At 41.1% G+C, this 23,804-nt stretch overlaps 1 protein-coding gene across 4 annotated transcripts in view; it reads right to left on the reverse strand.

Moving 5' to 3' along the window:
- The window catches only part of HSF2BP (heat shock transcription factor 2 binding protein), a 37,494-nt gene that overhangs the window by 7,865 nt on the left and 5,825 nt on the right, over window positions 1-23,804 (reverse strand). For 3 of the 4 annotated variants that reach the window (XM_064406926.1, XM_064406915.1, XM_064406911.1), the window contains 5 exons: window positions 22,777-22,880; window positions 18,812-18,961; window positions 14,810-14,948; window positions 13,342-13,459; window positions 8,834-8,937 (listed from right to left, as the gene is read on the reverse strand). In XM_064406926.1, coding sequence (XP_064262996.1) covers window positions 8,834-8,937; window positions 13,342-13,459; window positions 14,810-14,948; window positions 18,812-18,961; window positions 22,777-22,880 — 615 coding nt within the window. Of the gene's footprint in view, window positions 1-746; window positions 1,431-8,833; window positions 8,938-13,341; window positions 13,460-14,809; window positions 14,949-18,811; window positions 18,962-22,776; window positions 22,881-23,804 lie in introns of those variants that run through there. The other variant, XM_064406919.1, reaches the window with a different exon arrangement.

A 23,804-nucleotide genomic window follows, 5' to 3' on the forward strand; every position in this document is an offset into this window, starting at 1 on the left:
CCCGTGATTATTCAGACTTAAAAAAACAGACTAACAATCTGCAGTAAATCATCAGGCTTTTCTTTAATTTCTTTTTATATGAGGCTTTGGATTTCCTCAAAGCTCAATAAAATATTAATCTTAATAAAACTTTCTAGCAACCACATATCAACCTTTCGAGTGTTTAATTCAGTCTGCACAAAATTAAAATGGGTATTGAAGCACTGCTGCTCAGGAATGTGCCAGAGAAATGCAGCAAAGACCTTTGACTGACTTAAGCCAGGAAGACATGTAATAACTCCACTGCTAAGAACACAGAATGCATTTTTAATTACTGAAACATTAGGAGCATTACATTTTAATCATTTGCAATGGCCCATTTGCATTTAGTGGTTTACAGCTTTATCAAAAGCATGTGGTAGAAAGACTTCCCTATTCTGCATATTCCAAATGAAAACATCTAATATATTTTTACAGCTGAAGCAGTTATTTGTCCCACGTGCCATGCATTTTTAATGCGTTTTTCATTAGCATACCTAGTCTTCAGCAAGCTTTTGATAAAGGATTCTGCAGAAAGGTTGAAAAAATTAATTCAGATCACTTTGAGCACCAAATCACCAGAGAGACCAAAATCTCACTGAAGGAGCAGTGATGAACCAGAGTGCCCTGAGTTTGGAGGAGGTATTTGGTAGGGCTGAGGCAAGTTCTTTCCTTTCCTGGCTTATTTCACATGTAACACTGGTGACCTGAAAAAGGACTGAGGAGAATTATTTATTAAAGCATAAGGGTTGAAAGCACCCAGGGGGGCAGAGAACAACATGTGATGGACACTGAAGAAGACTCTGGATTTCAGCATGAAACTCACTGCTGAGATGGGGATTTTTAAGTAACTCCCAACAGCACAAAGCTAAAGAACAATGATAAAGATTTTAATATTTAAAATATTAAATTGTGGCATCTGATCTACACCCAAAAGCCAGGTACTCTCTCTCTCTTCCCCCACTTTCCATCAAAAATGGAAATTATCAAGTGTTAACCTCTTAAGAAAGTTCAACTTTCTCCTGGAAAACCAGCAGAGTGGGGCATAATCTGAGGACACAGGTATTGTCCAAACCCAAAAAATAACGTGCATTTTCTCCTTTTCTGTGCAATGAGAACAGCCAATCCTGGCTGTTGGGCATGCTGGACAATTTTAAACCTGTCAGATGAATAAAGGCCCTGTGATTAGTGCTGCAGACCCATGGCACAGCCACTCAATTGCTGACACCCAGACTGAAGGCCCTAAGGAGTCTCTTTCCTTCATCACCTCCAGCAGTACCTGCAGGTGCAACTTTCTGAGTGATGAGCACTCAAAACTCTTGGGGAACTGCTGCAGCTCAGCCTCACAGGCAGCAGGACTTTATGTCCAATTTCCTGGCCAGCAACACTTCGGTGAATCCTTCTGCGAAAACCTAGGTACAAGTTTTGGTTTTCAGACTTATTCTGACCTAATCAAAATATGACTAAAAGCCTTGAATTTGTCTTCCCTTGCCTTCCATTTTTGCCTCCATGACTTCCACACTGGGTATTTTTTAATGCCTATTTTTTTGCCTGATACAATGTTCAAACTCTGCACAAATCACCTCCCCCTTTTTCTGTCCTTAGCATTATTCTACATTTAATCATTGGAAATAGCAGCCACAAACTACAGCCCAAATAGGTAAGAAGAAAGAAGCTTTGGGGAGTGAAATCTATGTAGTTCATTTACAATCTTCCTCTGTGTGACATTATTCCTCCATGAAATAAAGCCACTAATACTTTTAATGGCTTGCAGTACTGCTGGGAAGCTTCATATATGTAAGATGAAAAGAGCTTTGTTATTAATACTGTTACAGGAATCAATATTAGTATTATCTGCAAGTGTTTAAAGGCTGTAGAAATTACAGAATCGATCGGGGGAGATGCCTTAGCAGGGGAGCCAAGAAAATGAGGATCTGTAGGAGATCAGGAAATTATTTCCAGCTTGACAAACAAGAATGTTTTCCAGTAAGAGCAGAGAGGTTCTAGGAAGAATCCCCAGCAGCAGCCAGGGAAGCTCAACAGCTTGAGTCACTCAAATGAAGAACAGATTAGGCACGCGGGCATCCAGCAAAGGAAGGAAATGATCCTGCACCAGAAGATGACTTAATACACATTTAACCTCAGATTGCCATTGTTTTGAATGTATTCTGAGATGTTCTGAGTTAAATAAATACATATGCCTTAAAATACACTCCCTGAGGATTACATGTGGTTTTGAGAATACTACTTATTGAGGATAATCATGCTTCCTAAGAGGATTTTAAAAAAAATACCAGAGAAATCATTCTCTTGTCTCCAATATCATTAGGGACGTTTTCTAAAAGCCCTGTCTACAAAGCACTTAGAGAAATGTAAGGAATCTTCATTATTCAGCATTATATTTATGTCAACAGCTTCCAGATTTAGTCATTTCTACACTAGCTGCGTAACATTTTGTTTGTACAAGATCAAAAAAATCCTTTAGCTGTAATCAAATCAGTGCATCACATCCTCCCAACCACCGGCACACACATCTCCAACGACAATTTCAAAACTATCACCGTTATTTCTGGAGAAGAGGGGGACAAATCAGGCTGCTTGCCTCAGCCAGGATCACAGGCGTAGCACACACCATCGTAAGGTGCTGATGTAATTTCACCAAGGTGTTGAAACTGCTGGAGCTGGCTGACGTCCTGCAAGCTGCCAGCTCAGTTTGATGTCACTGGCTTTAAGTCACTGACAAAAGGCAGCTGATAACGTGCATGGATTTTAGTCACATCTGTCATTAGCACCAGGCTCTCAGATGAACTGTCCCCTACAGCAGTGTTTAAGTAATTGCATTACATCAATGCTGAACAGCTTATCCACAATTGGCTCTGGGTTGTGTGAACTCAATTTACACGTGGCCCCACCATCCCCTGGCCACCTGAATGCAAGATTTATTGCCAGCACACTGTTTATAGCTATGCCTGTGTGCAAGAGCACAGAAGTTCTCAAGGCCAAGTGCAAGGTCCTGCACATGGGTCGGGGCAATTCCAAGAACAAGCACAGGCTGGGGGATTGAGAGCAGCCCTGAGGAGAAGGACTCAGGGGTGTTGGAGGATGAGAGGCTGGATATGAGCTGGCCATGTGCACTGACAGCCCAGAAAGCCAAAACTGTCCTGGGCTGCATGCAAAGCACCATGAGCAATAGGGGAGGGGGGGATTCTGCCCCTCTGCCCCGCTCAGGTGAGACCCCACCTGCAGAGCTGCCTCCAGCCCCAGAGCTCACAATATAAGACATGGATCTGCTGGAGTGAGTCCAGCGGAGGGACATAAGGATGGTCAGAGGGCAGGAGCACCTCTGCTATGGAGACAGGCTGAGAGAGTTGGGGCTGTTCAGCCTGGAGAAGGCTTCAGAGGCACCTTAGAGCCACTTCCAGTGCCTGAAGGAGCTTCCAGTGCCTAAAAGAGACCTGGAGAAGGACTTTGTGCAAGAGAATGTTGTGACAGAACAAGGGGCAATGGCTTTAAACTGCAAGAGGGGCTGGTTAGATTAAATATTATGAAGAAATTCCTCACTATGTGTGTGATAAGTTACTGGCACAGGTTGGCCAGAGAAGCTGTGGATACCTTATCCCTGCTGAAGTGTTCACATTCAGGTTGGATGCACTTCTGAGCAACTTGGTCTAGTGGAAAGATGTCCCTGCTCACAGCAGGGGGGTTGGAATGAGATGCTCTTTAAGATCCCTTCCAATTTAAAGCATTCTATGACTTCACAATTTCAAAAGCTTCCCACCACTGCTGTAGCTATGATTCAATTCAATTCCTGTCTGATTCCAGCAGGAAGGAGCAATCTGCCTCTCAGCCTTTCCTTGTAATGAGCCTGTCAGACTCTCTGTGCTCACAGCACATCCAACAGAGACTGCCACGGCCACGGCTTCCCCCGAGGAAGATCTCTTTGCATTGCCAGTGCTGGCAGGGCTGAGGCAGCATCTGCAGCAGCAGTTTTCCAGACATTTCTATGCTGTTGATAGGTCTGAGGAGACAAGAAATGTTGTGGTAAAGATGCTCTGAGGAGAAAGAGCAAGGAGAACACCAAAGTAGAAAAAAAGACCAAGCTTTGCTGCTGCAGTTCTTACAGACACAAATGCACTTTCTCTCTGCAAAATTTTTGCCCCAGCTCCTGACTTACAGCTGGGTTCCTGTCACTCTCTTCCCTGGCTGGGTGGCTGCTCCCACAGGGAGTTCAGCTAAGGAGAATTCCCCATCTCCTACAGAGACATATTTGTCATGCTTTTATCAGGGAAATCCTTGAGAGAGACTCCCAGGATCCAAACTGAAGCAGCAATTCAGTCCCAATTTGCCTGGCCTCTACTCAGGGGATGAGAGTGAGCAGGAGTCTGCACAGAGCTCTGTGGCTGGTGGGTAACAGTGCTCCTCACAGAACATCAATCTCCACGAGCTGTTAGGCAGGGCAAGGACCCTGTCAAAAAGCTCCTGCTCAGATGGCAAGGACAGCCCAGAGCTCCATCTGGGCAAGCAGCTGAGTATGGAAAAGGGCAGGCATTCCATCAGACTTGCCCTGGCCACTCTTCCAGCCTCCCAGATAACTGAGGCTCAGGGAACACTGCGTCAGAGCTGACATCCCTGCACTCACCCAAATGGATGTGCTCTTAAAGGGCAATGCTCCCCTTAAGATTAATTCCATCATCTGCAGAACAGCATGAGGATGAATCAGGGGCAGTTTAGGCTGGATATCAGAAGGTTTTTCAGCCAGAGGGTGGATGGGCACTAGAATAAGCTCCACGGGGAAGTTGTCACAGCCCCAAGCCTGCCAGAGTTCAAGGAGCATTTGGACAACATTCCCAGGCACATGGTGGGATTCTTGAGATGTTTTGTGGGGTCAGGAGTTGGACTCAATGATCCTGATGGGTCCCTTCCAACTCAGCATATTCTATAGTTCTATGACAAGAGGATGAAATTGTTGAGCACTTGAATAACTGGTTTTGATTTATAACCCAAAATTTGTTTTAATACAGACATCAGTTTATAAATATGATGGTTCTGTTTGTCCAGATGTTTTTTTAAATAACATGCTGCCATGTAAATAACCTGAAATTTCAAAAGCTCTCACAGCCATAACGAAATCAGACAGAAAACCTTCATAGTTGGTAATGAAAAGCAAATATTGAGGGTGCAGGCAGCAGAGTGAGAATGTGCTTCATACAGGCATTTCTAATAGAGACCATCATTTACAAAAAATTTGGATAAACAAGGCTGGATTTCCACATGGAACTGTGGTGGAGGAAACTGAAGGGCAAGATCTAAAATTAGTCCTATTTCTCTTTTTGTGTTTTGTTTAATGAAGTACCTGGAGCAATTTCCCAGCTATGCACAAGAAATGTCACTGACAAAGTGTCTCTGAATTCCATGCTTTCTCAAGTATCCAAAGAGACAAATTTTTTAAACTGCCTGCATTCAAAGAAAAGGAAAGTGGGGGGAAAAAACCAAAATGAAGACATACAGTGTTAAAAAAACCCCAACCAATCAAAAAACCTCAACCAAACAGAAAGCAGAGAAGAGCCTAGACTCCTGTTCTCCAGCACTCATTTGTTGGCAGATGTTCTGCATGATCAAAACCAAAAGACATTAAATTTAGTCTTTATTATTAATACCTGAGCTGATTGTTATTTCTTGTTCTTCAATAAATCCTTGAGTAATTCACTTCTTTGAGAGTTACAGAATGGAGGTCTTATTGCAGCTTTAGATGGAAATCAGCAGAAAAAAAAATACTGACAAATCTCAAGTGGATTTCTACCCAATATGATACAGACTTCTTTTTCTGTGGCTGAGGACAGGGCTTCTTTAAATCTGAAAGTTATGTGAAACCCTCAGCCAGGACACCACCACAAGGACAGCAGCTGATGGAGGAAACTAAAGCTGCCTGTTTTGTCCAAGATGGGAACAGCTGCTCTGCAAACAAATGGTGCTCCACAAGAGGAGAACTCTACTGATCCCACAAGCTGCTCCATGGACAGAAATCTGAGTCATCATTCATGTGCTTTATGCTGGTGCCAGGCTGGGAAGGTGTAGGCAGGCACAGCTGATACCTACACAGAGGATTCAGTGAGCAGGGTTGGTTATTAAAGGGTGTCCATCTTTCAGAAAGTTTTACAAAGGCAGAAGAAAAGGAAGAAAAAGCCCACCTTATGAAGTGAGAAAACTACCTGCATTGTCTTCAAACATTGTGTCAAACATTTGGTTTTCTCCTGTATCAGTAGAAACATTTGGTTTTCTCCTATGATATTTTCCAGCAGAAAGAGCTATTAAGAATTCTTGTTAGTGAACATGAAGTGTAACCAGCTCATCCAAGTTTCCCAAAGACAGTAGGACAGTTTGCTGTTAACTTTCTTACTCCACTAGGAATCTTTATTAGATTTTTTCCCTTTTTTTCTCTTCCAATTGGTGTATTCAACATTGAGGCACATTTCTGTCTCTTCAAAAATGCTGAGAGACAACTTGAATCAAATCCCTCTTTGCTTCAGATACAACAAAGGGAAATAAAGAAAATCGAGTCAGTTTTTTTCCTCTCTTCATTTAATGGGAAGGACATTCTTCTTCAGGGGACAAGGATAGGCAGAGACCAAGAACTCAGAGAAGGAATTTGAGGGAGTTATCAGCTGCATACAAGGCAGTGGGAGAAAGATGGGCCTGATGTACAGGCTGAGGTCATGGACATTTGGAGCTTGACAATGGAAAAGCAAACAGGATGATTCCCTGAAAATAAAAAAAAAAAAAACACAGAAGATGATTTCTGGGGCCTCTCTTAGTGGGAATGGTGACAAAAGCATACAAAACTGGAAAGCTGTCATGTCATAAGCCTTAATCAAAACAGGCTTTGAAGAAGCTTCCTGCAGGCAGGCAGCACATCCAGGATTCTCTGCCAGCACAGGGTAGTGCTCTACTCTCCTGCATGGAAAAACAGAACCTTATCCTGTAGCAGCTCCAGGTGTTTATGAGCTGGATCTTGGCTAGCAGAACCTGAAGATGCTGGTCAGGGAAATAGGAGAGGAGCAAGAATGGGAGGAAGCTGCTGAATTTTCCAAGCAGAGACATTTAGAAATAGATTAAATGTTGGAAAACTGCAGAGATCTCACACAAAATGATGGGAACAAGATCAGGTCTTGGATCTGACCTCTTATCTGATAGCCAAACCTGGCAGCTCTCCCTTGACAGAAAGCAGACTTCCCCCAAAGTCAGGAATCTGAACCTGCAGAACTGCTTTATCTGAGAATCTTCCTCCCTTGCTGTAACTGGAGAAGTTTATTATCAAAAAGACAAGGAATTAGACATGATCATCCTTCTTTCTACAACCCAGCCATAACCAGTTTGCACTTTCAAATTGCAGAGTAGCCTTTCCATTTATTATTTCCATTAGTAGCTGCAAATTAATTATTAATGTTTCCCATTTCATCCTCTTACTTGACCTAGGAGCCTTTTTTGGACAACATACTGCATCAAGTTATTACCTTTTTTGTTTTATCACAACAATTGGAAGGGCATATTTGGGAACTCACAGCCAGACAGGATTCTTTGAGGGTGTTTTGGGTTGGTATTTTTTGCTAGAACAGCTTATGTATATATTAGCCAATATAAATTAAAAGGTAAACCTGGACAAAGACATGTAAAATTTCAAAGCACAGCTGAACAAAGGATCATGTATTTGATGTTCTCTGAGGATCCCATTTTTACCAAAATATATTAAAAACTCCTATAGAAATGGTATTTTCCCTTACAAGGATTACTTAATTTCCTGAGACCTTGGAAGAGAGAGCCTGTGGCATTTCACAGCAGGAAATTATTTGACAAAAAGCTTGAGCAGCTACATTTTCTGTAAAATAGTTAAGGGAACCATAAACTATACAAATAGCTTTCAGTTTAACCAAACCTAACCACAGCTTTTTCAAAAACTCAGCATCAAAATAACGTCTGGAAAAAGCAGATGCAATCTCCCTCGTTTCAGCTGCTCCAAGTATTTACCAGTCGTACTCCAGCAAGGTTTTAGCAGCACAGAGGGATAATTAACCTCCCCAGTCCTGTCTGCACACCCAAATCTCCTCATAAATCCTGAGGAAGCACAGGCAGGGCAGTGTCACAGCTCTGTCCCCCTGCTGTCCCTCCCGAGCTGTGCACGCAGCTGCCAGCCCAGTCCAACGTCAATCCCTGCTGGCTCCTGCTCAGGGATTTGGAGCCTCCCAAAGAGCAGAGCCTTGATGTCACTCGTGCACCTGACAGTGACAACACAAGTCCTTGACGTCCTTGGAGTCCTGCACTGGCCAAAGGCACAGCTGGGAATGGCTCTCCAGCCCTGGAGCCCCAAATCCTATCAGAGCCCAGGGCCTCTCTTCAGAAAGAGACACTTTTGCAATGGGTCAGTGAAGTTACAGACCTGGCTGCTTCCCCCCAAATGTGCACATTTTCCTGTGTTAGTTGTAGTGAACTGATATGTGGTTTCCCCTTAAGGAGTATTTTAAAGTTGGTATCAAGAAACAAGTGGCTTTTTTTTTTTAAACCACTTCATCAAATTTCTCCATTTCCTCTTCTTAAACCTACCAGCCTTAAACTTCACATTAATGGAATATTACATACAGCATCAAAAATTTTGTGGGAAATGCACATCTCCCTCCAGCTATTTGCCCTTTATGTTTACTTTTATTTTGTCAAAAATTAATCAGATTACAGATAAAAGTTTCTGGTTTGTTATTTGCAAAATCTATTACAAGTCTACAAAATCCTGAAACTCACAGTTTACAAGGTTCTTAGAGCAACTTACCATTCAACAGCCACCAAAGCAGGGGAATAAAACCTGGATTTTCACTGATGTACTTCAAGCCTTTCAAGTTGATACTCACATTGTAAAGTGACATTAGCATTAGCCTAGAATTGAAAGAAAGGACATCTGAGGGCCTTTGATTTCTTTGCACACTTCAGCACATTTTGCCATTTGTGTCAAGCATGTACCAATGCAGAAGCCTGTGCTAATAATTTCTATTTTGGTAACAGAAATAAATCTCAAATTATATATAAGCAATGCTGTGCAAACCTTTGTTTCTACTGTTAAATCACATATTCCAAACACGTGGAAAAGAGTAAGAAGGTCTCAGGGAGGGGCTGGAATGTTCTCTGTTCTGGAGCCAGCTTGGCTACTGCTCTCTCTCATGCCTGTGTGTCACTGCACTGCCACCATGTCCAAACAAAAGGGAAATGATAATTCCAAATGGAGCTTCACACCTCACATCCAATTCTCAAACAAGGTCTCATGGCTTAAGCTCCTGTGCCACCAGCAGACTTTTGGACATTCTGTGGATACCTTCAGAAAGCAGAAAAGGCAGTGAACCACTGCAGGCTAAACTGAGTCTTAAGAGGTGTCAATTATGTGCTCTGAGTTTGATTATTAAGGAGGAGAAAGAAGGAAGAGCAGATTTATTAAATCTACTGCAGCAGTGGCCACTGCCAAGCAGGGAGAGGTGCTCTGGATCTCAAATTGCAGCTGGTAAAGGCCATACATTGCTCTTCATCCAGCCCCTGCAGCTCTGGGCTTCCAGAACAAGCCCTGACAAAAGAGCACAGCACAACCTATAATCAGCCAGAATGGAAATGATCAATAAACCATCATCTTATAATGGCAATGTTAACATTTCTTGAGAATGTCTTTTACCCTTAATCTGTTTGACATTTGCAGTTAGAAATAAAGTGACGTAAAAAGGCGCTGCTGTGTTTGTATTTTTATTTCACTTGTTTGCTTTGTGCAGACAAAAGGGACTGGTGCTGGTGATCCAGGGAAGTGCTGAGGTTTTTGGAGTGCTGGAACACCCCACAAGCCAGTGCAGTGGCATATTAATATGTAAGAGCATATTTAATTAAACACACTCACCTAGGCACAACAGAGCAGCACTTCCAGGCCCTTTATAACCACCTTCACCTCCAGCATCAGCACATTTTAGTAAATATTTTTTGCAATAATAATTGCAAACGTGCTTATTGAAGCAAACCTGACACAAATGATTACTGGATAAACAATACTTTCTGGTGGTTTTTTTACAAAATATGGAGTGAGTCTTAATAATGCATTTCATAATCTCAGACAAGCCAAATTTAATTAACATCTTGTACTACTGTATCTATCAATGCTTTCTTTAATATCTAGAACTAAATGCACAGCTAAAGCCCCTTCTTGTCTTGTTAATACATGGGATTAGTATATAAAATGTACTATTATGTTTAAATATGTCTCTTTACTGGCTACTTTCAACTGCCACAAAAGCAAAGTTAAATGTTCTTACCCTTTAATTACAGCTACAAACAATTATGTAAATGTTTATTGACTGTGTAACAATTACAAAGCTTGAACAAACCCAACACCAGTGAGAAGAAAACCTGAAGTCTTTCCCATCTGCTATTTCAGAAAGGCAAGGACACCCCTGAGATTTCAGTCTCAGCACTCAGGTTGATGCCTGGGGTATATTTATTCCATCCTCACAGACTACAGTGGATATCACAGCAGTTTTGGAGTAAGCAACAGGTTCTCCCTGTAATTTTTTTGTTTATATATTCATCCAAATAGAACACAGGATTGCTAGAACAAGAAAAGAGAACTCCTCTCTTTATCAGCTTACTTTGATACTGCTGTGTGTACAACTGGCCCCTTGATTTGTCACACAGCAATGAAAAATATTTTTGAAAATAAAAGCTAGAAAATAATCATAAATCCTCAGAACTAAGCAAAAGACAACCACAGCATTTAAAATTAAAAGCCATATTTTTTCTTCAACTGATTGGATTATAAGTTGATGTCCTCCCATGCAACACCATAGTGATACTTTAAGAAAAATACATTGCATTTCCAGAATAATGAACAGACATTTTCATCTCTGAGGTGTAGTTTTAAAAATGTATCTGTCTGTATGAATATGTATATAAATGTATGTGGAAACATTATTTATGATGACTGCAGATTCCATCTTCACCTAACTTTGAAATTGCACTAGAATTTATGGCAACCTTCATCTCCTAGTCTCACAGTTGTCTTTCATTTTGTCCTGGCTTATGCTCCCTATGGGAGAAGAAAAGGGAGTTCTTCTGACACATCTGCTTATGAAAATGCTGATTAAGGTTAACCAGCAGCTAAAAAGCCTTACATGCAAAGAACAATTTAAAAACAAATCAACCAACCCCCCAAAACCCTTTTTTTTCTGGGCTTGGAAACTGTAAAACTCCCCAAAGGGATAGGAAAAAATATATTGTTAGTTAGGAACAGGTTTTTCAAACTCAACAGTGACAAGACACATACAGAGCTCATAAAAAAGGGCTTTTTTAAAATTATGGACATGAAAGACACACACAGGGAAACATTTTGCACTAAAACATTTGAGCAAATCAGGTTCCCTCATTCTCTGACAAGGCCATGAAGAAATGTCCTTTCTGGCATTTGTTCTAATGACAGAATACAGCTTTTTTTAAAATCCAATGGCAAGTTCAGAGTATGGGAAAAAAAAAGTTGGTTCTGTAGGGATCAGAAATATCATCACTGCACTGCATTCAAGCTCTTGTAACATATGCTTAATATTTCTCACTTATCAACCACCTTGAGCAAGCTCTTTTCCAAGCTTCCCTCCATTTGTTAGCCTACCAAGCTGGCCCCTGTTGAATTCCTTGCCACCTCATGGGATTGTTCTATGAATATTTTACCAGCAGTGCTGTACTGGCAGCCAAGTTTACAATACCATGGGTAATTCTTCTGCAAAGCAGGCAGATTTTGAAGTATAATAACAAGCAATCCAAGATATAAACTCAAAAGAAAGGCCCTCAAATCCAATTACATTAATACAATATGAAGTGATCAAAAAGAGTTTATCTGGACCCATAGACACGTATCCACCTGAAATTCAGAGTGTGTGTGTAGGAGCATCTTGCCTCCTCCTCTCAAAATCCTCTTCTATTTTTCCCCCATTCACAGATTCTGAAACAGTATGGATCCTCTTTTCAGGGTTGTTTTTTGGTTTTGGTTGCTTGGTTTGATTTTTTTATACACAGGAAGGCACAAATTACCTTTTATTTAATAAACTGAGATTCTCATACAATTCTTTCAGCTGGGATGTTCTCAAAAAGCCCCTACCACTGCCCTTCAAGCCCAGTGCTTGGGAAACAAGAGTAAATAACTGATCTCAAATCACCAAGCCACTATCTACAGCACAGGCTGCTCAGCTTTCTCCTCACACCCAACAGGGAAAGGCAAACACCTTCAGAGGGCACCTTGCTCCCCCTCACATGGGCAATCACCTGACAGCACCATCTCCTCCCAGTGAGTGTGGGAAGGAGCCCAGGCAGTCAGCAAATGCCTGACATCCCCCTCTCTGACACTGGGGCTGGGCAAGATAAAACCTCTCCAAAGTGAGGCCCAGCCTGATTTCATGACTGTCACATCCAACCTGCCTAAATGTGTGCCTGGACGTGGTCAAGTTACTGTAGCTGACAGGGCTGCTGTTTGTCAGCTGAGCTGGGACAGCTGCCTGGGGTATGAATTGTTTGTGTATTTATGAAAAAACCATCACAGTGGCTCAAACCACCTGCATGAACAAATGAACCAGGTGTACAGGGCCAGTGCCCACAGTTCAGCCACTCGTTAAGCCACAGTAATTTGCTCAGCCAAGGCCATATATCCTCAGCTTGTAAGGTCTTGGAGAAAAAGGCAAAGACAATTGTTTATTTAATCTCTCCATCAGCTGAAAAGTACTTTTGTAGTAGCTGAACTGTGCAACAGTGCCTTGCCTTTAGAGCTGTATTGCAAGGTCACTTTACAGGCATTGCCTCTTACAAACTGAAGTGTGTGGTGAGTCTGGCTGCTAAAGAGCCTAAAATGATTTAATTTTTGCTCTTAGCAGCTCCATAACTCACTTTCTTCACTAAGGACGTATGACATTTTAAACTTCATATTAGGAGGGAATAAAAATGAGCTCACATTTCCAACATCTTCTCTGTTGTAAAACTTGACCCCACACCTTCTTTATTTCACACTAAACTCATGACTCCCTCCCAAGTTAGAAGAGGGCACCCCTGCTCACCTTTATGGTGCTTAAGAGACTTCCCAAGAGACACAAAACCTGGATAAAGCTTTGTAGTCAACCCCAGTATATCTGCAAGGAATGCTACTGGGAAAAGAGCTTCCAAACATTATGTTTCCCCTCCAGAAAAGGAATAATGGGAGAGTGGGAAAACTACTGTCATTACTTGAGCTGCACTGCAAGATAATGCATTTGAAATGGGTAAGAAAAATCAACATACACTTTAAATTTGTTACAGAGTCCTGGCTTCATGTCTCCCAGGAGATGCATCATCGTGTCCAGTAACTCCCGACTGGAACTGACCAGGAACTCACGGCCACACGCCAGCGCAGCCACATCTGTGGGAAAGCCCAAAACATCACCAACAATCATGTTTCAAACACAAGTTTCTGCTAATTATCAGGACCACTAAAAAGATTGGTCTGCTGTGAAGAATGAACTATGGCATTGATATAAATTTCAGTCTACATTCACCTATATAGCAAATAATGAACAACAAACACTGATCAAGCTCCTTCAAAATTCTGCACTGGTAAACAGAGCATTTATTCAGAATGTCCAGTGTCCCAACAGCAACACAGTAAATTGTGAAACAAAAGGCTCTATTCATCCGCAGGTAATGGGTGACTGCAACAAAGCTGATCATTATAGGTTCCACTTTAAGGGAACAGGGTTGCAGAGTTTTACAACCACTCAATTCAATACACCTGGCACATCACACAACCAAAACTCTTATGAACATCTACTCAACAGAAGTCTTTTTCCTACCTCTCTGCAAGTGTGGCATTATTCAACCACAAACCAAAAGACAAAATTATTTGCAAAGGCTACTGTTCCAAAGCAGATTTCCTTTATTATTTTCCCTTATATCTGCCCCCTACTCAGTAGAGTGGCATAACGCATCACATCATAATTTTATTGTTTTATCTTTATTGACATCCCAACATCTAAAAATCCCACATTCAGAAAAGCTGTTCATTCAAGAATCACTTATTTATACCAATATCCACTGCTTTGTCTATCTTGCATCCTGTCTTTAGTATAATTTTAATAGCTACAGTTTCACAGAAAATCAGATGATGTTTCAGCCTCACAGCCTCCCAAACCAAGCACAGACATTCTACAACAGATATGTGGCTTTTTACTTATTTTCTGGACCTAAAAAAAATACTTAGCATGGAAGTCAGGTTTATAACTTTCTACTTCTCTTATACAGTGAAAGTGTGGTGTACCTGACTAGCAAAATTTTTAAGCACTTTCAGAATCCTTAGTCCATGCCTTAAGCTGGGGCTGATCTACTTGCACCATCTGTAATTTGTAATGCTGTAGATGTTCACACCACTGGTGATTCCCAAAGCAAACTGCTCAATGTGTACAAACTAATGGGAGCATACAAAACTGGTACAATGGTCCTTGTTTCACTCCAGGCTGAGGGATGCCATAGGGAATTTCAGAACTCAGTGGCTCTTACTCATCTAATCCTTAACAATGTCACAGGCAGCACAGAAGTGCTTGTAACAGAAGAGTCAGTAACAAAATTTGCTAGAACTTTAGAAAACCAGAAAGTCACTCAAGATATCAACGGTGACAACTAAACTTTGAAAAGTTGCATTTACAGCAGCTCCTATGAGGCAGTACACATTCCCAGTACGTGTGGAATGCTATTCTGAGACACAACATTAACTTACTTGTTACAATCCCTGCCAAAGCTAATACAAACTGATTTTCCTCAGAATCCAAATCCTGCTGTTTCATGTCTTCACTTAATGACTTCACAAAGCTCTCCATGGTCTGGGCAGTGATTGTGAAAAATTTTACTGCTTTACTCTGCAAGCAAGGAGGAGAAGAAAGATTACACAGACTACAGCAACTATAATTATTAGATTCTACAGTAAAGGTGGTCAATATTCCAAATTATTCAAACATACAGTTACTTCAAATAAACAACAGAAAATACTATGTATTCACTGAGTGACATGTTTGATCCCCTAATGTTTGAAACCATTACCTTAGAAGAAAACAGGAAACCACTCAAGGCCACATTTACTCATAAAACTGAACTATTGCATTTCTACCTCCTAAGCACACAATAATATAGAATCAAGCAGCAGAATGAAAGCTTATTATCAGAAGTAAGAATGTTATCTCCTTGTTTTGCAGTAATTGCACCAGGTGTTTCACATTCACCTGGCCTCCTGCAGTAGCTTTTGTCAAAATCAGCTGAAGATTGTAAACTTAACATGAAATTCCTAAGAAAACAATAAAGTCCCCAGAAAAAAAAAAAAGCAGGATTCAAATGGATTCTAATAGGACTCATTAATTGCTCAATAATAGTAACAGGCTATGCAGAAGTTCTTTGGAAAAGGAAATGGAGGTCTCTCCTGGGTCACAGGTTGAACTTAAGTCAACCACATCATGTGAGAAAAAATTATTATAGCAAATTAACAGCAGAGCACATGAAAGGAGCACAGCTGTAATTTGGGACAGTCTTTTCCCCTCAGCTGCAATCCTGCTCCATCTGGAGGTATCTCAGCTGAGGGAGCACCACCTGCTACAAAGCTCAGGTCAAAGAGCCTGGCCTGAGGTGCAGAGTCCACAAAGAAGGATGGAGAGACCTGTTTCTGTTTATTGGTAATTCTGACTAGTAAAACACTGCTGGAACTCTATCTCACACAGAGGATGGAGGCTTTCATAACCAAAATCATGTGGCAGAAAGCCCATAATGCTGGATTTCCCAGTGTCTTTAATAATTTTTCCAATTGTTTCATGAAGCAGATGAAACTTTTAGTCATTCTCAGCAGTGACCCAATGGGAGAGTTCAAGAAATGCCTGAACTTTTATTCATTTTGTGAAGTGACTGAAAATCTTCATACTTTTGCAAAATTACTGCTTTGACAGTATGTGCAAAGCTAGTGGTAACATCTATTTATTCCTCCACTGCTGCACATTCACCATATTAAAGATGTACTGTTCTTGTGGGGTGACTTCAGCAAGGGGGGACAAAAAGCAGGCTCAGTCAACACAGTATCTTCATAAATGATGCTGTGGCCCCAGAACAACAGGAATGAAGGCATCATGGAGAAAGAGGAGAAAGGTGAGTGCAATTCTGCATGTGCTGGATGTAGTTTTTATAGGGACACCACTCGTCAAAGATAGCATTTTTAACAGAAGCACTGACTATAGCTCAAGAAGCAAGAGGGTGTGAGAGAAAATGAAGAGCCCAACAAGTCATTATGAAAATACATATTCACAGGGGAACATGAGGGTACTAAGCACCCTGAGTAGTTGGTATGTTGCACAGAAAACAAGATAAATCTTCTATCTGCCAACCTCTGGAGGTTTCACTGGTGCTCTCTCCTGATCCTCCTTTCCACACAGCCACTACTTAACTAGTGCCGAGCTCCAGCAGAGACCCATCAGGTTTATAAATAGCAAACACTGCTATTAACCTGATGGCATTTTTATGGGACTGAAGAATGTCTCACCCACACACATTGAGATAAGGATGGTTCTGAGAGCAGCCGTTGAGGTGCTTGAGCTCAGATGGTTCAATGAACCCTCTGCTGTCTGTGGAACTCCTCTGTGAAAGCTCCAGGTAACATGAAAAATTGCTGCCACAAAATATAAAGTTGTTTGTCACCATATCAGACAACTGAAGTAGCAAAACACCTTGTAGGATGCAAAATTTCTCAAGTTGAAGCAAGCCTTGATGCTGTTCTGAAATCAAACCTCCAGGTTGTATTTCCATGTGAGAAGCCTGTCATATCTGGCTGAAGCTTTTTGAAAGACATCCAAAACAATCTCATGGAAATTAATGTACTTCTTTTTTTTGGTACATGCAGGTAGGAAACCTTGAAAACTCTCTCATGGTGCTTTTCTGGATGTCTCTTCAAATTCTCTCTAAGAACATGGGCAAAACCAGCAGGCATCTCCCCCCGCTGCCTTGAGAGCTACCTGTGTCACATTTCAAATCTGCTGCTTAAGCTCTGATTTTCCCAACCCTTATGGACACAAAACAATATTGGTCACTAACATCATTTCAGTCCATTTGCATTACAGGACTGGAAGAAAGACCTACTTCTGTATTGCTTCAAAGGCTGAAAAAAGCTTGGGCATTGTTCTGTAAGGCATGACATGATTCTGAATTGATGCCACCTTCCCCATGTGCTTAAATATCAGCAACAGTTTCAAAGCACCCTTGATGTTCTCATGCATTTGCGTAGTTCACAGCACCTTCTCAGGGGAGGAGGGAAGAAGCTACAAGCTGTACAACTTGTCCCAAAATAACCCAAACCAAATATGTTGTATGACAAATCTCCATCATCTTTTAATGACCTGACTCACTGCCAGTTGCAATCTGTGGTTGACACAATGCCACACAATCCATTTATGCTTTTCCTAGGAGTTTTGTTCCAAGCCCAGGCACGTTTCTTACGGTGTTATGTGCACCATCCCAAGAAAATGATGCCTCCAAATGTTCTTCTGATCTTCACCAGAAATACAACAGTTCAACAGGCTTTAATGATTGCTGGAAATGACTAGGAGAAGTATTTTGCATTTCAAACCAACCTCACCCCCAAACAGTTGGGTTTTTTACCTTCAAACAAATCCTCAGGCAACAGTTTTGTTTTTAACTAATCCAACTGAATATTAATACTTAAGACTGCTTTCAACAACCAGCCTTGTTCTTTAAATTCTAACTGCTTTATACAGTGTTTTACAGATGTTTTTCCTAGTAAGTGCTGCTTGGATTTGGAATCAGAAGTTATCATTAATAAGGCATCACTGTGCAGCTCTCTAATATCCAATATAAAGTTTTAATTGTATTTTGGAACACCCAACTAGAACAACTCTTACAAACACATTGGTTTACCACTTACTAAAATGAACTAATCCTATCCACTCAGCTGCTCATCATGCTGCTGAAAAATCAAGCCAAAAGAAACTGTGGCATCAGTTCACTCAGATTAAATACAGCAATTCCTTCTCATGTTGGCTGTGTCAAGAATGAAAATCATATTTTTATCAGGCTTCTTTCCTTAGTCCCTCCTAATTCCATCAGCTGCACTTGGCAGTGAAATTGTGATAGCTGCAATAATGCCATTGTCATTAACTGTTGTTGTTCTGGTTTGTTATTGGGTTTTGGTTTTTTTTAATAGTCTACTTGCCCATGTTTAATATTGGTGATTTCATACGACCCACGAGCAGTGAGGATCTCAATTTCCAAGAGTCATTCATGTACTAAGGCAGCAGAAAGATTTAAAGAAGTTGAGAATCAATGTATCTGTCTTTTCTCCATGGAAATAGCTCCTCCAAGCTCTCCACAGGCATGGAAACTCCTGCATGTGCCCAGGAACTATTCTCTCCTTCTGTTAGCTTGTGAAGATATTTACACTCTGCTAACCATAGCCTTGCTTCCAGGTGTGTGTGGTGGAAAACAGATCACCCTCATTTGTTAAAAAAAGAAATAATTACTGCATTTATTCCTAACACTTCACAGCTCCAACCCTTTTTAAACCAGAATGGATGGTTCCCAAAGAACATGCAAACCAGAACACATTTTTGCTGTCCAGTTAGTTTCTGAAACACATCCTTAAAGTGTGTTCCACAGCAAGGCCCCTATTTTAAAGATCCTTGTTTTAAAGGCCTGAGGTCATTCCCAGGAGTCAGTATTCACCTGCCATACTTACTCCTCCTAGAATGGACTTCACAGCCTCCTCATTGCTGGACACCCCCCAGAGCAGGGTGCACACTGCTGCTCCCATCTCTGTGCAATACTCTGCCTGCTGCAGGAGCTGCTGCTTGGCCTCGTTCAGCTGCTGCCGCAGGTCCAGTTTCTCCTGGAACAGCGTAAGGAAATTTTGGTTGCACTTCACGTCTGCCACACCAAGTTTCTAGGCTAAGGGACAGAACAAGAAAGACAATCATGGCCATCTCTGAAAAGGGAGGGTAACCCAGAGCAGTTGCAGACACATTCCTTCTCTCCTGAGCTGCCTCTAAGTAGTGCAGGCTGACAGGAACCAGAAACTGTCCACAAGGTCAAACCAAGTGACCCACCGAGACTGAGTGGCACCCAGAGAAGCCTGGCAGGAGACATCTCCCCCTGAGCAAACAGCTCCACGTCTCTTCAGGAGAGAGGGGATTTCAGCATCAGGGGCCAGCCTTCCCTGACACCTTCCAAAAGATACAGGAAACATCTTACAGGAGGGGAGGGTTGTTTTGTTTTTCAAAACAGGCTTCTGTTCTAGCCAACGTGGAACAGTTGCTGGATATCTAGGATAAATATTCTTGTCTCTTCCAGCTCTTTTCTGTTGGCATAGTCCTAGTGGTAAAGCAAGACAGAGTCCCAAAACACACACCTAAGGTTTGAAGTTTGGATTAAGTTTGGTTATGTGCCATCCCAAGATTCTGCTGTTAAATACTGAGGATTGAGAAGATTTCTTCCATTGCAAGAAAGCTGAGGCACCGCTGTGCATCCATGAGATTCTGAACAACCTGGTCTAGTGAAAGTTGTCCCTGCCCACAGCAGTGGGGCTGGAATGAGGTAACACAACTCCAAAATCCCTTCCAACCCAAACTATTCTGTAACACAACAATTCTATGATCATTTAAGTGAGATGCTAAGTGGTTCTTGCCACAAAGCATAAAGAGAGAACAGATCAACCCTACAGAACCAGAGCACAACCTCCATTTGGCAATATTTTCTCCAATCACATGGGAAGCTGGCTGGAAGAATTATCATGGATTTGGACAGGACTCTAGGTCTCACTGGCTTCCTACCAGCTGCCACAGGAGTGGCAAAGCTGCTGCACTTCTTGGTTTAGAGCCAGCACAGACAGGGGGATCAAGGCAGGGATTCTGCAGTCTGTGTCTCAGGGGGGATGGGGGCTCCCAGCTAAATCCAGGCAGGGTGGTATTAGTGCTGCAGGGAAAGATCAAGACCAGTCCAGAAAAATGATGCTAACTCAAGTATTAAAAGAGAGAATCACAGATTGCACAATGTCAAAAAACAGAAGGATCTTACTCTGCCCATTTTACAGACATGGTATTTTCAAATTCACTGCAGAAAACACCTTCCTCAGCTCAGCCTGCCCAGTGTGCTTGGCTGTCAGGATGAAGTATGGGGAAATGAGAAGGAATCTGTTCTATGTCAATTTTGAAAGTAGCTAAACAGAACAAGACTTTCAATCATGTATTGTCATCAAGACTTTAAGTGTCTTGTTGGTTTTGGGGTTCACCTCAACGCTTCATGTTGAGGGTTTGTAAAGAATAGAAATGTAAATTCTTCTGAAAATTTACATAATATGTTATCAAACAGTACAGAGCTGTGTGTGCTCTGTCACCAGCTACCTCCTGACCACACCTACCAGCCTGATTTGCACTGCTGCTGCTGGAACATGCAGGTGAGGATTTGTAAAGATCAAGTTTAATTTCTCAAGCAGACTTTTCTGTGTATTTACCCTCTGGAGTCTCTCTCACCTACACAGGCAAAAGACTGACACTTGCTGCTGATTCCATAGGCAGAAACTCCCAGGAAAAGTCTCTTATTTCTTAATACTTTGATCACTTTTAAGCAAATTAGCCAAATTTCATCTTTTACATGACTCACTGCCAGGCCTATCAGCTTTTCTGCCACCCTGTGCATCCACAAAATGTCCTCAGGCATCTTCCTGCCTAATCCCTATATTCTTCCTCTCTTTTCCACACTGTCCTAGTCTTAGGGAAATGTATCTTTAATACATTTTATTTGCATTTGGATGCTAATACTGAGTAAGACATAAAACCCAGTAATACCAAATCTAGATCCCCCAAAAGCATGCAAAGCCAGCAGAAAAAAAAAAAAGCCAGCATTTTTAATAGATCAAAAGCAACATCAGAACAAAGATGTGAGGCAAGGAAAACATAATAGTACATGCAAGAGCCAGAAAAATAAATGGAGCCTGCAAAAGCAAATAACCTGGCTGGAAGCAACACTCCTAAGGGCTCACATCATCAACAATCCCTGTGCTAGGCAACACCACCATCTTCAGGAAAAGGTCAAGGCTCAAGAACACAGCAGTGCCCAAGTATGGAACTGCAAAAAGACAGACAAAGGAGACATCAGCCAAGAATAACATCTGCACTTCAAGTTTTGCTCAGGTTCAGAAAGCACAGCAATTCCCTAATCAGTGACACAGCTCTGCATAGAGAATTTGGAATGCAAAATGTTGATTTATGATGGCCTCAGAAAAGGACACTGCTCAACCAGAAATGCATTTTTCCATGTTTGTTTCAATGAGTAATTTTCTTCTCCTTCAGAAGATAAATTTGTAGAAAATAATTCAGAAACTCCACACAAGGATGCCTAAAGCAGAACATCAACCAAATGGAAAACATCAGAAAACACCAGAAAAGTGATTAACAGCAACAAAAATCACTCATATACACACACCATCTTGTTGTATCCTGAAAGCTAAAAGACTTCACAACATCATGAGCACAATTCACTGAAATACACCTTCCTGGCACTTAACAGAACCCTATCACAACTGCCACACATGCACAACAAAGACATGAAGAGAAGAGCTTTGAGCAGAAACACCAAAACAACTGCTCCTAGTAAACTACCAATGCTTTAAGTGAAACTCATTTTAAAGAAATCATAAACTCAAACCACCTGCCCTTTATTTGTAGTATTAACAAGAAGCATGGGTGGGACTTGCTTCATTAATATCTAAAGCATCAGCACTCAATTTTACAGGAATTTTATCCGGGCAATGAAGACCTCAGTGCACAGCAAAATGAACTCTGTACCTACTGCTGAACTGCAACATTGATCCCAGAAGATAGTTATTTTGAAATAAGGAATATCCAGACTGACAACTATTCCATCATACCAAACTTCATTCCAGAGTGTTTCATCTACACAGATAATGTACTGAAAGTGCATTTCTGAACTCTTCATTATTCCTTTTCAAAAATGAAGTAAGGTTTGTGGTTCATCTGTCTTTGTGCAATCCCAAGGCTGGCAAATGCCAGCTGTACAACCCCAACTGCTAACTGATGCAGATGGCTCCAAGGAAGTGAACTTCTGCAGCAAATAATCACCACTGATTCTCACAGAGAATCATTTGAACCCAAATGGCTTCACAGACTGAGGAGTCAGTGTCTTTGCTATTCCTTAATTGTTAAGAATCTCCCCTCTCATAATCACTAAATATAATATTGACAGAGCAAGAGGAGCCCTGAAATTGCTCCTTGATTCTCAGCTGTACATGGCAATTGGATCAATAGGTGCTTTGAGAAAGATTATTAACACTAAACAAAGTACACAGCTCACAGCAAACCAAGAGAGGCTGCTTTCATTCTGTACATTGCACTGCTGGAACTATCTCCTATTGTCCTCTTTGCAAATATGTTACAGCAATGTTAAATTCACAAGAACTGATTCTGTGGAGGATCTTTTAATTCTAGCTATGCCACAACCTCCCCAAATTTTTACCCAGTGTTTTACTTCAACACATTAATATGGATATGGATGACTATTTGGATAGAAATCCCAAACAGATTTGAGACCAAGGATTCATTTGTGATATGAAAATGAAAATTTTCTCATTTCTGCTTTTGTTATTAGAACTCAAACACCCAGATATCAATATTCTGGCAGCACATCTACCTTCTTCTCTCTCATGCAATCTGCCTGGGCCGTTTCCAAACGGGCTCTAAAGTGCTCACAATCCATCCTCAGCTGCTCTATTTCCTCCTCCTTCTTCTCCAGGCCTGTGACAAGATAAATCAGATAAAAGAAAGAAGGATCAAACACGTTATGGTCATCGGGCCGGGATAAAAGCAAAGAGAATCCACCAAGTGTGACTTTACTGAGGTGCCTCAGCCGTTTGCTTGTGCGAGATCACCTCCCCGTGGCCAAACGGGAATCTCACAATTTGCTCTGTGGCAACAGCTCTGAGAAAGCAAACCAATTTAAAAGGATCACATCTGCCTGTTAAATACTGAGGGTTGAGAAGATTTTTAAAAATTTACTCCATTTTCTATTTTGTTTTCGTGTTGGTTTCCATGAAAACTCCGTGAGTGAAATTTCACCTAAGTCAGTGACTATATTAAAAAGAAAAGAAAAATACCAACAGTAGTCAAAAGTGAGTGTTTCAATCTACAATTTACAACTGACAAGGATAGCAAGAACGAAAAGCAACTATTCCAAATATTTAAAAATATTATTTATAAAGTAGTGTAAGCAACCTGGGCTAGTGAACACTGTCCCTGCCCATGGCAATGAGGTTAGAACTGGATGATCTCTAAGATCCCTACCAACCCAACACATTCTGTGATTCCATGATTATAAACTATTTAAACATTTTGTCAGTTACAAGCAAAGTTTATTATTCCCTTATAAAATTAATTTCTGATGTTATCAGAAATTTCGGATGTTATCAGAAATTCATTCTAATTTAGGCACTTTATTTTAGTGAACAGAAATCAAGTTAAAAGTATTCCACTTCACCAGCATGATGCCTGTTTAAAAAAATTCTCTTTGAGGGACAGTTTTAACAATAGATGCATATTGTGCTTTAAAACAACACAGTTGTGGAGGCTTAGCATTTATACTGAAAAAAGGAAACATGTTTAAGTAGTTCCAAAAAGTAAAATCCAAACAGCATCTACTGCAACCTTGGTTAGTTTGAAAAA

This window comes from Passer domesticus, chromosome 2, assembly GCF_036417665.1.
Source record: "Passer domesticus isolate bPasDom1 chromosome 2, bPasDom1.hap1, whole genome shotgun sequence".
NCBI classification, from domain to species: Eukaryota; Metazoa; Chordata; class Aves; order Passeriformes; family Passeridae; genus Passer; species Passer domesticus.